The 15,923-nt window shown below is 46.5% G+C and overlaps 1 protein-coding gene across 1 annotated transcript in view; it reads right to left on the bottom strand.

Annotated features, from left to right (window-relative positions):
- The window catches only part of LOC147712901 (glutathione S-transferase Mu 1-like), a 145,566-nt gene extending 129,951 nt beyond the window's left edge, over positions 1-15,615 (bottom strand). The window contains exon 1 of the mRNA XM_086923578.1: positions 15,356-15,615. Coding sequence (XP_086779704.1) covers positions 15,356-15,391 — 36 coding nt within the window. The 5' untranslated portion in view covers positions 15,392-15,615. The remainder of the gene's footprint in view (positions 1-15,355) is intronic.
- Positions 15,616-15,923: the final 308 nt, after the last annotated feature.

The raw sequence follows: 15,923 nt of genomic DNA, 5'->3' as shown, positions 1-15,923 counted from the left end.
TGATGACGGAGCGGTTCCGTCATGGCCCGCCCGACGCGCCTGCACTGCGCGGATTCCGCGCCTGCGCTAGGCGTTCTATTGAGCGGGCGGGGCCATGACGGAACCGCTCCGTTATCAGCACTGCTCAACCGCGGCTGGTGACGAAGCGGTTCCGTCACCAGGATGTGCGCGCCGCGCAGCCCCCCCACCCCCTTAGCGCTGCGGCGGAATAGCCGCTGCAACGAAGGTGTTAATGAGCTAAGAGGCAAGTCTGGTCATGTTCATCTTATGTGTGTGGATTTGTAATCGATATGGAAAGGAAGTTTAGTCTATTAAATCAAACGAACAAGTTTTCTTTGTACAGCAGACCTGATGAAATCACACGTTTGAAGTTGCTGTCATACGTGATAATTAAGACAATGGTGGCTCAATTAAATTGAATTATTTGCCCACAATCACATCATTTGAAACCAGTTTATTGGTCAAGAGCATTACAAATAGGTAGATTAGATTATTTTAGTAACTAGACCTGCAGACCTAGTAACATTTTTGATTTTTCGAGGCCTGTAAACCATCAGTATGATTACTCTTACCATTCCTGACTAGATCCAGTAGTTCTTTGTTAATATTAGGTTCTGGTTGCCACTTGCACGTTTTCTGAAGCCGCTCCTTCCCTTGCTTTTCAGGCTTCCCCATCATTATGACTGAGACTTGTGACTGCGCGGTCATTGGCTACTTCGAATGCCGCTCGTGGTGATTAGGTGCTTAAGGAAAGTTTAACACAGCTGTTTGAAAGCTGATCATTTGCAGCATCTACAGTGTGAAGGAATCGGTATTTTTCAGGTAAAGTCTAATGTATATCTTTCAGCATGGACGATAATGGCAGACAGTACAGTGCTTTAGAGCTGCAAGTGCATGGAAATACAGGAAGTGGGCCTTTTGCAAAGACTAGAAAGTACTGGATGCACCCATTCTGCCGGCTCAAAGAGCCAGTTATGTGCGATAGCTTCCTGTGGTGGTGTCTGCCCTTCACATATACGGTGTTCCTGGGTGCTTCCCAGTGCAATAAATGCGCCGGTACTCACTGGTACTGAGTACCGGCACTTCTTATTTTCATCACCCTGAGTACCGGCACTCATGGAGGCTAGGCGCATTGGCCTCTAGTGGTAGTAGCCTGTCTCTTTGTTCAGTCAAATCACTTTGACAGCCCTGAGCTGAGCCCCCGCTGAACTATTCAGCGTGGGCTCATTTGCATGATATCCCAGTGTTCGCCGTCATGCTGTGTTGCAAGGAATCGAGGCAGCCGAGTGACAGCACAATGAGACAAGCATTTACAATGCAATGGTTTTTTCTTTGTTAAAGTTTGAGCTATTGGCATTGCTCTTGACATTATTTTTATTTATGTTTTTTTAACATAAATAAATGGCATTGTCATTTACAATGCCACTAGCTTTATCTCTCGCAAATGACACACACAAACACCCACAGAGAGCCCCCCAACACACACACCCACACAGAGCCCCCCAACACACACACCCACACAGAGCCCCCCACACACACACCCACACAGAGCCCCCCCCACACACACCCACACAGAGCCCCCCACACACACAGCCACACAAAGCCCCCCCACACACACCCACACAGAGCCCCCCCCACACACTGCGAGCCCCCCCACACACTGCGAGCCCTCCCCCACACACTGAGAGCCCTCCCCCACACACTGAGAGCCCTCCCCCACACACTGAGAGCCCTCCCCCACACACTGAGAGCCCTCCCCCACACACTGAGAGCCCCCCACACACACTGAGAGCCCCCCCACACACACAGAGCCCTACACACACACAGAGCCCTACACACACTGCAAGCCCCACACACTGTCTGGCAATGTACATCAGGCCCTCAGAGTTCCATACAGCTTTGGAGAGAGTTATTCTGCAACTGTTCATTATAAAGAATATATTCTTTCCCAACTATACATTACAATGATATTGCAAGACACCTGCAGTTCCAATACCTTTTTAAGTAACCCGCTTTCGGACTCTTTCCCCTAGAAGGTCACAATGCTCCTTGGTGACTTGAATTGCCCACATTACAAATGTTATGGTGACTTGAATTGCCCATATTACAAATGTTATGGGGAGCAGTCACAACTGCTGCGTGGAGTGCCCCTCCCGCCCGCCGTAATCCGCTAAGTACTGCTATCACGGGGGTCTTGGTTCCCCCACAGTTCGCTACCAACGGGGCCCCAGGCCGCCTCCTGGTAGCGAGGTGCAAAGACCGCGTTGTAATGGTTGAATCCCAACTAGCATTAGTCCTAGTAAAGTGACATATCACACAGGCCTGGCGAAGTGTATCCGCCCTTAGAAATTGAAACATGTAAGGTAAGTTTAGATATGTGCAGGGTTCTTCATCTTCCAATGAATAAGGGCAGGGGCAGCTCATAAAAATATGAACATTGGTTACATTTTTGTGACGCAGAAATTGACTGAACAGGAGAGACAAATGAACAATTCCTAGTAAGGAGGAAAACAAATGCACCAAGTCTAATGAGACTGTATTATGCATAAACAAATACTGGATAACTGATCACTGTATCAACCCTGTGGTCTTTTGTGGAAGGAGAGGGGTCTAGGAATTTATGTGATTGAATATGGAACTTGAAATATAATGTTTCTGCAAATGTCAGTAAAAAGATCTCTAAGAACAATGTGAAAAACACAAGAGGACATCACATTACTATCTCTCCCTCACACTTCAGCTTCACTCCATGCATAAGTGGAGCCAAAATTTTGCTGCCATATGATTGCAGCACGCCTCTATCACCATACACACAACACAGAATGCATCCCATGTAAGCTACACCGTAAACCTACACTCTACTAACAATGCACAACAAACGGAGGAGCCTCTCACTTACAAGCACTTCAGGGCCTCGTCAAGAATAGGATGCCAAATACAAAGTCTAAACACAAACACAATGAGTGAGAGGATGGGAAAAGCCGATGAGATATGAAAGGGTTTGTGGAGTTACAATTAAGCCAGAAAACAAGCAGACCAGAAATGCAACGCCGTTATTATATGTCCTCAAGTTTCAGCTTCATTTCTGTCTGTACACAGTACCAACACAGTAATAAATATCTATTAGTACATAGGTCATATTGCAAAATATATACACATTCACAAACATGATAGGGCGTAATACCGACCAGGCACACAATCGTGAGTGGCTAAAACGTTTCGCAGTTAATAAACGTTAGGTGCTTAATGTTAAAACAGCACACCTTTTGGCCTTGTTGCTGAGCGTATGAAATAATCCGGACTGTAAAAGGGTTCTGACTATTTGCTCATTATCTCTTTGTCTTCTCTGCTGAGCGCACTAAGTGATGTGAAATACTTGGTTTGCTTACGCAGAGACCGGACTGCTTATAGCACTATAAAGCAGGGGCGGGGTGCCAGGCTCCCGCCTCCACTGACATGTAGTTACGGTCATACCAGCGCACACCTATTGCACCTCACATGCTCATGCGGTCCCTGCCAGTACCCCCAGTTACAGTGTAGTAGGTAGGTTCATTTTATCTAACACACCGTGCCGGAAAGGCTCAGTCAGTACAGTGCCGGCTGCCTGATTCTGGTCTGTGCTTTGCATCTGGAGATGAGACACGTGAGGCCAGGGGCTAATTCCTTTATTAAATATCTGCGTGCCCCCTCCCAACGTACCTGGGTTCGAGTCTCGGTAACGACGTCAAACATCCTGTGATTCTGGGCAAATCACCTAATCTCCCCGTGCCTAACAAAAATGAATGTGTGTCCTCATGTAACGTAACTGGTGCTATGTAAAGCGCTCTGATACCCGATTCGGTTCGGGTCTAGTTTGCGCTATATAAAACTCTGCAAAAAAAAAAAAAAATGAAGGTGTCCCTGCCTTTGACAGGAGTAGGTTTGTGGGTGTAAATCAGGCTGCCACACTATGAAAATGAACTTTTCCCTGCTTTGACAGGAGTAAGTTTGTGGGTGTAAAATACTTTTTTCAGGTTGCCACACAAAAGAACGCCTAGAACCCCACCCCTGATCTTGAATGTGTGAATGCCGCCGTTCTGCCTTGGAGGCCGGTGCGTAAGTGCACTTTACGACCATCACATTCCACCAGTTTTGATTCTGTAACCAGGATTAGAAGCCGACGTTCGTAATGTGCTTCTGTTATACCATCTCCTGGTTCCCATCAGTATTTACAGCTCTGGTCTTCCATTTACCATGGGCGGCTCTCACACATTCACACACCTGGGGTGCATTAGAGAAGTTGTGTTTCCGTTTCTCTTCATTCTCAGTCTGGGGTGTCTGACGACCTCACCGGAAGACCATGGGCCGCTTCTGACTTATTCGAAGCATTTCACGGAAAGTAACTTTTTGTAATCGTGAGTGTAAATGGAGGACATGTACATACAAAATCTGTCACTTCGATAGTAGTGTGTGTGCTTAGTTGAATGAAGCACTACTGCCTACAGATGTCTGAGGAGTTACCTTTTCTTAAAGTAACATTTTCAAATAAATGTTGCTCTACATTCAAGATCGAATCAACAGACACGCAATAATGTTAATTCGCCAGGCCTGCAAATGATCCATTTTGCCTAACTTTGTTAAGAATGCAAGGCAAAGTCCGTAGAAAGACACCAGCCACTAAAAAACTGTGCATCCAATGAAATAAAAGAAGAAATCTAGCCCACCCGACTTCCTATCTATTTTAAAAGTGAATTAAATCACTGCTTTTGTTCCAGTGTGAGAACAAGCATTTGGTGCTTTGCATGATTTTTATTTTTGCAGTGTGCGCTTTGCTGTTTTTCTTTCTGAGTGTATATTCTGAGATGCAGCTTTTAATGAGCCCGACCCCCCACCTTTCTCTCACCCTATTGCTGCCTCCAGCACCACCAAAGCACCCCACCTTTGAAAAGATCCAGCCCCTTGCAGTCAAACCCCATAGCAGCAGCCCTTGAGTGGGGGCAATCAGCATGACAGCGCTACGGTAGGTTAAAAACAGCAATGGATTCTGCCTGATCACAAAGACACACACATCACATGCGCCCCACATCTGGCACTCATCAGAATCGAGGTAGAAGCTGCGTTTATGCATCAGATTCACTTAGTGTTCATCAAGCCTCAGTGATTCCACAGAAACGAACACAAGAGATCATTTGAAGTCATCCAAACATCATGTTCTAGAGTTTTTTTTTGTTCTCCTTGCCAAATCATTAGGGTATCTGGAATACTTACAGTGTAAATGCCTTGCACAAAAAAAAGGAAGTTACCAGGGCTGTGTCCCGGTCACCGGCAGTTGGGAACGAGCAACGCAATCTGAAAGCACATACAATGAAACATAATATACCTTTAGACCAATGTGCCAGTGATGTGAGCAGGCGGCCCCGAGGACTCAGCGCGCACCATCCGTGCAGTGCGAGCCCTAAGTTGGAAAACACTCCGGTCTCTGGGAAACCCTCGGCACACGCGCTTCCCAGCAAGAGAGGCACGCCGAAGGGGATGCCTGCTTGTACCCCCGGGGGACCGCACAGTGCATTCCGATAGAGAAGCACTCTAGTAGGCCCCTGCTTGTGCCCCAGGGGCACTTAAAGGTCACGCAATGGAAACAAAGTGAAGCGAGGAGAGGTACAATGACGGACAGCGGGAGGGGGGGTAGGCGGGAACGGGCACACACGGACAGCGGGAAGGGGGGACGGGAACACACGGACAGCGGGAGGGGGGGCGGGGAAGACAGGACAGCACACGGAGAGCGGGAGGGGGGCGGGAACGGGCACACGAACAGCGGGAGGGAAGGCAATGAATAAAATAAAATAACACTCACCTGGACTTCTTCCGGCCGCGGTCGGCATGGACTCAAGAAAACAAACCCAAACGAAACTCCGCCCACTGCACATTTACCAACTCCGACAGCTGCAGCAGTGTAATCCGGCCCGGTAGAGGAGAGGCCGCCTCCAAGACGAACGGAACCACGCCCAGGGAAAAAAACGCGGGAAAGCCCCTTGAATCTGATCCGGCCTTGACGGACAGATCCGGCTCCCAATGGCTAGCTTCCATTTATGGAGCTAGCCAATGGGAGCCAGGGGCGGGTCATCGATCCCACATAAGACTCATAAGGTTTTTTAGCGCGTGCGCACTTGCAGGCAAAACCTAAAAAGCCAGGGGAGGTTAAAAGGGCTTTAATCCCACCTGATTCTTTTGTGTGTATGCTTATGTGGGTCAGTTTGGCTGCTTGTGCGTGCTTTTGTGAGAGAAATATTACAAAATAAGGAAAGGTTAAAATATCACGGTTTAACTTTCATTTTGTATAACAAATTAACCTGATTTGTTTATAGAAAGTCATTTCTCGTGTGTGTAATGCAACTAGTATATAAGCCAATAAAAGCCAATAAACTTTGCACATCTTGCCTTTAGCTCCGCCCCTAGCCCCTGCCACATTTAAATAAATACCTGCACTAATTTTCCCCCATTTAAAGCACTGGCGCTTCCTCAGGGCCCAGTCAATATTGCTGCTGCTTTGTGATCCGAACCAGTCTCAAGATATGGTTTCTCTCTATACTTTCTTTGCATTACAAAAAGTAACGTTGCCCCATCAATATTAAGTCCATTGTAATATTAAATATTGTTCAAACCAGTTCAATGAAGTGGACATACAACTACACTTCCCATAATGCATTTGGTCGCCAGGATTGGGGTCCCTGATAACCTTAAGTTACGTGGTACATTAATCCGTGGTACATTAATCCGAGCAGGTCACTATTTTAATAGTCACCGCTTTGTCACATTAGTCTCTTGATTATTAAAGCAATGACTATACCTTAAGGGCAGCTTTCCATGCCATAAATGTGGATAAGGTAAGCGTGCACTGGGCTGTATTCCGTGTGTGTGAGGGGACATTATCCTTCTCCTGAATGAATGCTCAAAAATGAAATTGTATATTTTATGTTCACTGTGCAATATGTACATTTGTGATAACTATGTTCCTGTACAATGTAGTGTTAGTTTTATAAACGCTGACCACCAAAATAGCGGGAAAGGGAGACATGATTTCAACATTAAGAGCCTCCATGTTGCCTCATACAGATGCACATGCTGTCAAATTCAGAAAAGCCGAGTAGATTGTACCAGCAGAGGTGAGGAGTAAAGCCTGTGGGATCCTAGCAGGTGAGGAGTAAAGCCTGTGGGATCGTGCAAGGACGTCTTGGCGAGAGGTGTGGCGGCCCGGCATGAACCCGGTTGCACAATACGAACTCCAAAACACATAGGAGCATTGCTAATAACAGGGGTTCAGCAGATCAAAGTACACTTATTGTTGAACGAGATAAAAGGCAACAGACCTTTTAATTACATCACGAGATGTGCATGGAGAACATCAAAGGTCTCGCCACAAATGCATTAAACAGTTCATATCAGCATAAGAAAGGCGAACAGATTAAAAGGGACCAGACAACCTCTGCCCATGCTAAAGGCAAACACGAATGGGCTATGGAAGGAGCAGCATTCAAAGACTTTACAACAACTTAATGCATTCTGGGAGTTGTGGTCTTGATATCCAAAAGGAGAGACCATTATTGGTCCCTCAATCCCACGCTCTCCTCCTTTTCTTGGGCTGTCTTCTGTCTTCTGAATGCACAGGCTCTCCCCTTTATGAGTTTGTCGCCTCTACTCCCCTTCTTTTTCACACTTTCTGCTCATGTGTCTGTAGTTCATTCAGCACTTCCTAAACAGTCTACCTATCCCTTGCTGACTTCCTGTCTATCTATTCTGTGCAACTCTCATCTGCCTGCCATGCCGCATAATTCCACACCACACGATTCCAACCCTCATAATTTTACTCCAAAGCACACCACACGGGTAAAAGACATGGTCATATACAGCACCAATGGCTCTAACTCTTGCAAATGTGAGACCGATTGGCATTGCCAATGCTGGTTTGGTCGACTAGGGCGTTTCAGACGCCACCGCTAGTGCAAAACATGGAAGGCTGCTATTGCAGCCTTTCCGTGCTTATACTGAGCCTGGCCCCAATGCAAATTAAGGGAGGCCCATCCAGTGGCAGAATGACAATGGGCTGCTCCATCTATTACAGCATGACGGGTCCCTGCCCCTTGGCTCCCTCCAGGGGAGACAGGGGCCACAAGGAGCTATTGAAGGTACGCTGTTAGCAGTTGCCTTGCAGGGGAGAGGACTGGAGGGGGGGTGGGAGTGAGGGTAAAAGAGGTGATGGTGAGGGAGCTCCTCTTAGTCTGCCTCCCCTCCCTGGATGAGCAAAAAATGAATGACCTTCTCTGATGTTAGATGGTGCTCAAGTAAAGTGCCCCAATGCCTCTGGCCCAAGTTTGTGCTATATAAACCTGCATGTATGCAAGGAAAGAGAGACTATTTTTTTTTTCCATTTATACACTAGCAACATTCCCTTTGTCGGAAAGTTCATATGATGCTACAGCAAGAGAAGCGAAAACGACACAGCTGCACCTAAGCACTGAAAGGCCTCTCTGAAGTACTGAGAAATATATATATATATATATATATATATATATATATATATATATATATATATATATATATATATATATATATATATATATAAATAATGGTGAATGTAAAAGGCAGTCTAGGTGTACGCCAGGCCGTTTCCTGGAGGAAAAAAAAAAAAAAAAAAAAAAAACCACAGCAAACATGAATACAAAAAAAATGAAAAGCAATTAAAGTGGAGTTCCTAGTAGTTTTGATAATTGTGCTTCTACAAAGCACATTTTTTTCCAATTGGAATGTTAATTTCCTAAATGAGTAATGGCCCTATAAGCTTTTAAATACTTGTTACCACAAATATTTGCCATCATTTAGCCACATGACCCTAGCCAAGCAGTGTATTGCGAAAGATTGCTATCCGCAAATGTGGGCACTTTTTTGGGCTGCCCGGGCCCAATAGTGGCCTCAATTCAACCCTGCGCCTGCTGAAACCCCTGCAGCCTTGCTATTCAGACCTCTTTCTGTTGCTCATTACAGTACTTGGCTGCGGACAGGTACTGAGGTGAACCCCATGTCCAGGCGTTGTTAACCTGTGTAAGAGAGACACAATGAAGTAATACTATCATGAAATGTGCTGTATAATTTGCCACACAATTTACTCAGCTCTGCTGCACAATTCGGTCCTCTCCTGCCGCACAATCTGGTTGCCCTGGTTATAGATGAACAATACCTCTCTCCTCTTCAAAGACTGGGAGACGGAGTATAAAATGTCAAGATCACATTAAAAGAATTGCAGACATTCTGAGAAGGGGAGGTTTCTTCTCATACATCCCAACAGACTACTTTATACCTACCCGGGAAGGTAAAATGTAGCTCCTTCGACTAGAGACGGGATTACATTCTCTGCGGAGGATACATATGAGGTAACGCTCGTTTATTAGACACAAATAAAGCTCCAGGGCCAGATGGCACCCCATCAGACCTATATAGAAGCAATATAGACCTCTGGGCCCCAATCCTAACCAGGGTCTTAGACGCGGCTATTAAATCAGGTCTACCACGCTCCTGGTCCACTGCATTGATCGTACCCATTTTTAAGAAAGGGAGTAGGGATGATCCAAAATGTTATAGGCCGATTTCGCTCATTGATGTCTCGGCCAAAATATTAGGTCGAGTGATTTTGAATCAGCTTATGGGGTGGACAGAGGAGCACCGAACTATAGTTGACATACAGTATGGGTTCAGAGCCGGAAAATCAACCAGCGACCAGTGTCTGAATCTGTACCTGTTAACTGCCAAATACACAAAAGCCAGCAAGGGTACGATTTACATGGGATTCATGGATTGGCTGAGGCCTTTGACAGTGTGAATAGGAATAAATTGTGGGCCATGATGCACAAGAGAGGCATAGATGTGGGGCTGATAAACATCTTAAAAGAGTTGCACTGGAACACTACTGCCAGGGTCCGTTTTAGTCCAGAGGGGGGCACACAGACCCATTTTTATGCTCAGGAGGAGTAAGGCAAGAGTGCATTCTCGCCCCTTTCCTTTTTTCACTCTATATCAACGCCTTAGAGAGTGCCCTCATTTCCCTAGCTGTGGACTGCCCCAAAGTAGGACCGCGTCAAATCCCAGTACTATTGTACGGGGACGACGCGGTCCTGCTTGCTCGAACACCGAGGGGTCTACAACAACTGGTGGACAGATTTGTCAAGTTCATGGCCGACTTGGATCCATCTGTAAATCTAAAGAAATCCTCTGTTATGGTGGCCAGCAAAAAACCTGCAAATAAGTGTGTTTAAAATAGGGACACATACCTTGGATAAAGTAAACACTTTTCCCTATTTGGGCCTCCTGTTTGATGGTGAAATTCAATTCAGCCAACTGGTCGAGGAACATTGTACCAAGTTGGTCTCTTCGAATGGTGCAATATTAAGCTTTGCTCGTAGGCTGGGACGATGGTGCCCCGAACAAGTAATGACTCTATATGGATCAATTAGTATGGCAAAGGCCTTGTATGGTGCGGAGGTGTGGGGCTTCAGGGACTGCAAAAAACTACAAGTAGAGGAAGACAAATTTCTCTGCAGAATCCTGAAAATCCCACACTCCATCTCTGCGGAAATTGCTCATGCAGAACTTGGGATGCCATATATTTCAGACTATGTCAAGCTGAGGCCAATTATAGCATGGATCAAAATTTGGACCAATCCGGAGGCATCATTGAGCAGGAAAATTGTTACAGACTGCCTGATAAGGGGTTACAAATCCCCTGGTTAAAATATGTTAAATACTCCTTAGAGTATATAGACCAGTATCACCTTTTTAGTGACCCTTCTTCGATCTCTATCAGTTGTAAATTAAGTGTCAAAAAGCTGCTTCTGGAGAAATTTGAAACTGTTAGATGTGGTCTTGGACCCTTAAAGAGATCAATAGCAGCTCATGGTTTAGTGAGAAATAGGGTGGGAATGGAACCCTATCTGTTTCTGATGTATAGCCAGCATGATAGATTTTTAATGTGCCGTTTTAGGCTCAATCTGTTGCCTAACATTTTAGCTTATCCCTCTGGTTTTACTGTAACGATTGAGCAGAAGGGTGCCTGCAGCTGCGACAATAGGTCTCCGCAGGACACCCTTCATTTTGTACTTTTATGTTCATTTTATCGAAATCCTAGGCGTTTATTTTTGGTTGACATCCTCAGGAAACAGAAATTTCGCCATGCAAGAGCTGCACTGTTTTTCTTACGGAAAGCTAGTGACACGCACACTTTATGCTCTATTTCAAGCTTTTTAAAAGTAGCTGCAAGACTGAGAAACACAAGAAATTAACCAACCTTGTAGATAATAATTATCTCTCCTTATGATTTGTATCTTCTCCTCCCTACAGGTTTTAATTTGCTAAAAGTTCAGAAATGTAATTTAATGAATTTTTATTGTGTAATGTATTTTTATGATGGTTTTTAATCGTCGAAATAAAAATTTACTGAACTGAACTATTAGACGCATCTTATTCACACCATGGCGACTGTCTTTGTACAACTCTGATTCCACCAGTGCTTAAGGACCGGTCCACCAGTGCTTAAGGACCGGTCCAACACCAAAAGCACAGATCCACGAACAGGATTACATGAAAAATGAAACCAGCGTACTTAGAACAAAAACAAAAGAAGGAAATCGTATCCTCTGGGGGAAAACACTGCAACCAAAGATCAATGTAACGCTCTATGTACCGTGGACGTGATTTGCCTGTGGGTGGCAAACTGATGGTAATAAGTGGATAGAGGAGAGTGAAGTGTATGAAGGGCCTGTGTTCATGGAAGAGCATCAATTTATGTATGAGATTTTATATAGAGCGGACTTTACCCAAAGATGTCAGGGAGCTTTACAATAGAATCAAGTGTGTTACATGAGGAGAGTTACAGTTTCAGAAAAAGTCAAATGAAGTAAGAGGTGGCAATCACTGCAAACAAACAAATCAAACAAGCATTTACAATGCAATAGGTCTCGGGTTAATTAAGTTTGAGCTATTGGCATTGCTAAATATTGCAACACCAACTGCAACAAAAGTCTATAAATTGTAGTTCAAAAAAATGTATTTATTTTTGTTGCAATGGTGGCCTGCTGCGCTTTAGATGAATATGTTTAAAAGTAAAGTGCGCCATACTGCGATTGCTACAATAGTTAATTGTGGATGTTTTAACAAATGATGTGTGCACTGATGGCTGGTGGTGTGTGTGCCTGTAGAAATTGTGCACTGATGGCTGGTGGTGTGTGCGCCTGGTGGAAGCGTGCACTGACGTCTGGTGGTGTGTGTGCCTGGTGAAAGCGTGCACTGACGTCTGGTGGTCTGTGTGTACCTGGTGAAAGCGTGCACTGACGGATGGTGGTCTGTGTGTAGTTGGTGAAAGCGTGCACTGACGTCTGGTGGTGTGTGTGCCTGGTGAAAGCGTGCACTGACGTCTGGTGGTCTGTGTGTACCTGGTGAAAGCGTGCACTGACGGATGGTGGTCTGTGTGTAGTTGGTGAAAGCGTGCACTGACGGATGGTGGTCTGTGTGTACCTGGTGAAAGCGTGCACTGACGGATGGTGGTCTGTGTGTAGTTGGTGAAAGCGTGCACTGACGGATGGTGGTCTGTGTGTGCCTGGTGAAAGCGTGCACTGACGTCTGGTGGTGTGTGTGCCTGGTGAAAGCGTGCACTGACGTCTGGTGGTCTGTGTGTACCTGGTGAAAGCGTGCACTGACGGATGGTGGTCTGTGTGTAGTTGGTGAAAGCGTGCACTGACGGATGGTGGTCTGTGTGTAACTGGTGAAAGCGTGCACTGACGGATGGATGGTGGTGTGTGCCTGGTGGAAGCGTGCACTGATGTCTGGTGGTGTTTGTGCCCGGTAAAAACGTGGACTGACGGGTGGTGGTGTTTGTGCCCGGTGAAAGTGCGCACTGACAACTGGTGGTGTGTATGCTTGTTTGCCAGTTCTGCACATATAACTGCAGAAGCCTAACTTCAAGTCCCAGAAGAAACGAGAGCGCCCCTTCCAACTGCCCTGAGGCACGTGCACATCTGGGCCGCGAGCGGGGCGTTGCGTGACCCGGATCTGTGAAACTCCTTGTGTGCCAGCATGCGGAGAGCTGCTGTGGTGCGGAGCGGGTTAATGTGTGACCCAGCAAGGGGAGGTGGCCTTGTGGCTCTTTTCGTGTGGGTGTGTGTGTTGAGAAAGAGAAGCGTGCATGTGACCATGAAAGGATGGGTGTGTTCGAGAGACTGAGTGATACTGTGCAGAGCAGGGCTGGGTGTCGCGGGTCCGTGACCTCGGGCTTCTACGTGCTCTGGAGGCAGCTGCGTGCTGGGAAACAAAAGCGTGGCACGTGAGCCTCTCGCGACAGTTGGGGAGCGCACCCAGCACGAGCAGACCAGAGCGTGACCGCTCAGGGGATCTCTGGGATGGGACGGCGGCAGGCCAAGAGTTCATCCCGGAAGTGAGCCCGATTCCTGTCCGCCCTCGAGTACACTAGCGGAAATGAGAGCTTTGAGCTGGCCGTTCGTGAGGCTTTGTCGTGTTCCGTGTTGCGAGACTTGCGCCCGATGAGTGAGAGTGGAGGTAAGTGGGGCTCTATTGGCGTCACGTCCATAAGGATGCATGTGTTGGGCAAGGAACTGCTGTCTGTAAATGAGCCAGTATGGTTGTCTGTGTAATACGGGGAAAGTGGCTATGTACGTGCAAATATCTGACTTTTAGTCTCTGCTTTGTAGATATGGTGTGATGTTGTGCCTTTAAAACATACGTGTGTCTGTAAGCCACAGTATAATTGTGTGAGGGTGTTTAAAAGGCATCTCACTGCTGTGTCTGTAAAGCAGTTTGTGATTGTGTGGTAACATATCGGAGAATTTGGTGTCTGTAACACATTGCAAAATTGTGTGTCTCTAACGCATAGCATGACTGTGTTTTTAACTCATAAAAAGGTTGTGTGTCTGTACGGCCTAGAGCGGTTTTGCATTGGCTAAGTTGTGACTGTGTTTGGAAAGTAAATACACTACTTCTCACAGCTAGAGATGTATTCTTCTTCAGTTAAGAAGGCAACAGCCAGAGTCTCCAGCTAGGCAAACTCAGTTGCCTTGTGCACTCATAGGTATAATGTGGCTGAGTGGCTGTAACAAATTATGTATTTTTTTTTATTGTAGATCATGGTGTTATTGTACAATTGTTTAGAGAAATGGAAACTATCTTTAGATTGTGATGGGTAGGTAGAGCCCTCCTCCGAACCTGCAGCTGTCTCTATTTATAGTTCAAAGAATTGTGAATCTGCACTGGAGATTCACAAACTAATGCCCAAAAAATAGGTTCAACCCGTTATTGAAAGAAAAAACACTGATACATTCCTGATGCACACTGTAGAGGATGTTGTGAACGTGCTGCCTGTCTCTACCCCTGGTATGCCATATGGAAATGTCTTCACTCTGTCCCCTTAAGCCGTACTGCTTTCATAATGCCTTTTCACTGCTAGATGCACTGATGCAATAGCCCTGACGTCATGCCCGGGAGGTTCTCCTTGTGAAAGCAGGGGTTGCCTCCGGAGCATTACTATTGTAAAAAAAAAAAAAAAAAAAAAAAAAAAAAAAAAAACCACACACAAACACAAAATCACACAACAACAACAAGCAGCAATGAAAGCGATCGCTAAAGAAAAATGTCTTTAAAAACGCCTGCGAGTGGTGCGCGCGCCAACGCGAAGCATATGTCTACAATTATCGCGCCCGTGTCTGGGCACCATAATGGAAGACATATGGCCTTTGTGCGCGTAACAGACACCAATAGGCCATGGGCAGACCTACACGACCGCCCATGGCCTATTGCGTGCTCTGTTAAAAACCTACACGCATGCAAAGCCCAATGAAAATGAACACGCACGAGCGCTGTCATTTTCTAGGTCCATTTTCAAAACCCCGAGTAAAGGATTCTGGCTGCGCGAGTGTACGCTAGGCCTAGACCTAAAAACAATGGGATTGGGTTAGCTGGCACAGGCAAAGAAAACATTTACAACACTGTTGCAACACAACGACTGCTGCACGAAGAAATCAAGGCAAACCAGGGACAAAGTTACAACGAACGTGGACTATGTCCGTAAACAGTAATTCACCTCCTAGAAGTTCTCCGCTCTGGCACAACCTAAGGCGATGCTGTCTTGCTATCCAGCCTGGCCACAGCCCCCTCCGCCGCCCCGGGGAGGTCACGGCCACTCTGGTTTATCTCCAATTTTCCTCTTCTCCCATTGCCGCCCCTTCCCTCCGCCACCCACCTGCGGCTCTCACGCAAGGCTCGCTCTCGCCACCTTCTCTCAAACGTCACACCTCCCTAAACATCCCACTCACTCCTGACTTACCCCCCGGATGTCCCAGTATCCAAGGATCATGGTCATTGCGCCGACGGACTGACTATCTCGGTTCTAGCGCCTAGGGGTGGCGGATGTCCTTGGAACGTCGAGGCGTGATTTTCTATAGTGCCTTGCGCTAGAGCACGTGAACACCCGAGGGAGGCGCAAGCAATGGGCAGCGGAAGCCGTATGACCGCTTTTTTTCACCCACTCGAGTCGGACGCGGAAGGACGGACTGGACGGAAGAAGAAAGATTGTTGGCTGTGTGTGGGGCGGGGCGGCGGGGGTCCTGTGTGTGGAGGCGGAACGGCGAGCTGCGGGTGGGCGGGACGATGCGTGGGTCCAGGGGCCCAGTCGCAGAGAAGCTGGGTCACGGAGGAAATAATATGCGGACTGACTAACAGCTAATTGATTCGAACAGTTAATATTAGGGTACAATGAAGAATCGTTCGCAGATTTACAATGAAGAAATTACATGATAGATTACCTATAATCAGAAGAAAAAAACACACTTTACAATGATTTAGTTAATGATGTCTGTGTCCGTGCATGTATAACCTCCTCGGTATACATTTCT

The sequence above is a fragment of the Lissotriton vulgaris genome, chromosome 5 (assembly GCF_964263255.1).
Source record: "Lissotriton vulgaris chromosome 5, aLisVul1.2, whole genome shotgun sequence".
Lineage (NCBI taxonomy): Eukaryota > Metazoa > Chordata > Amphibia > Caudata > Salamandridae > Lissotriton > Lissotriton vulgaris.
This window is presented reverse-complemented; position numbering and strand designations above follow the sequence as displayed.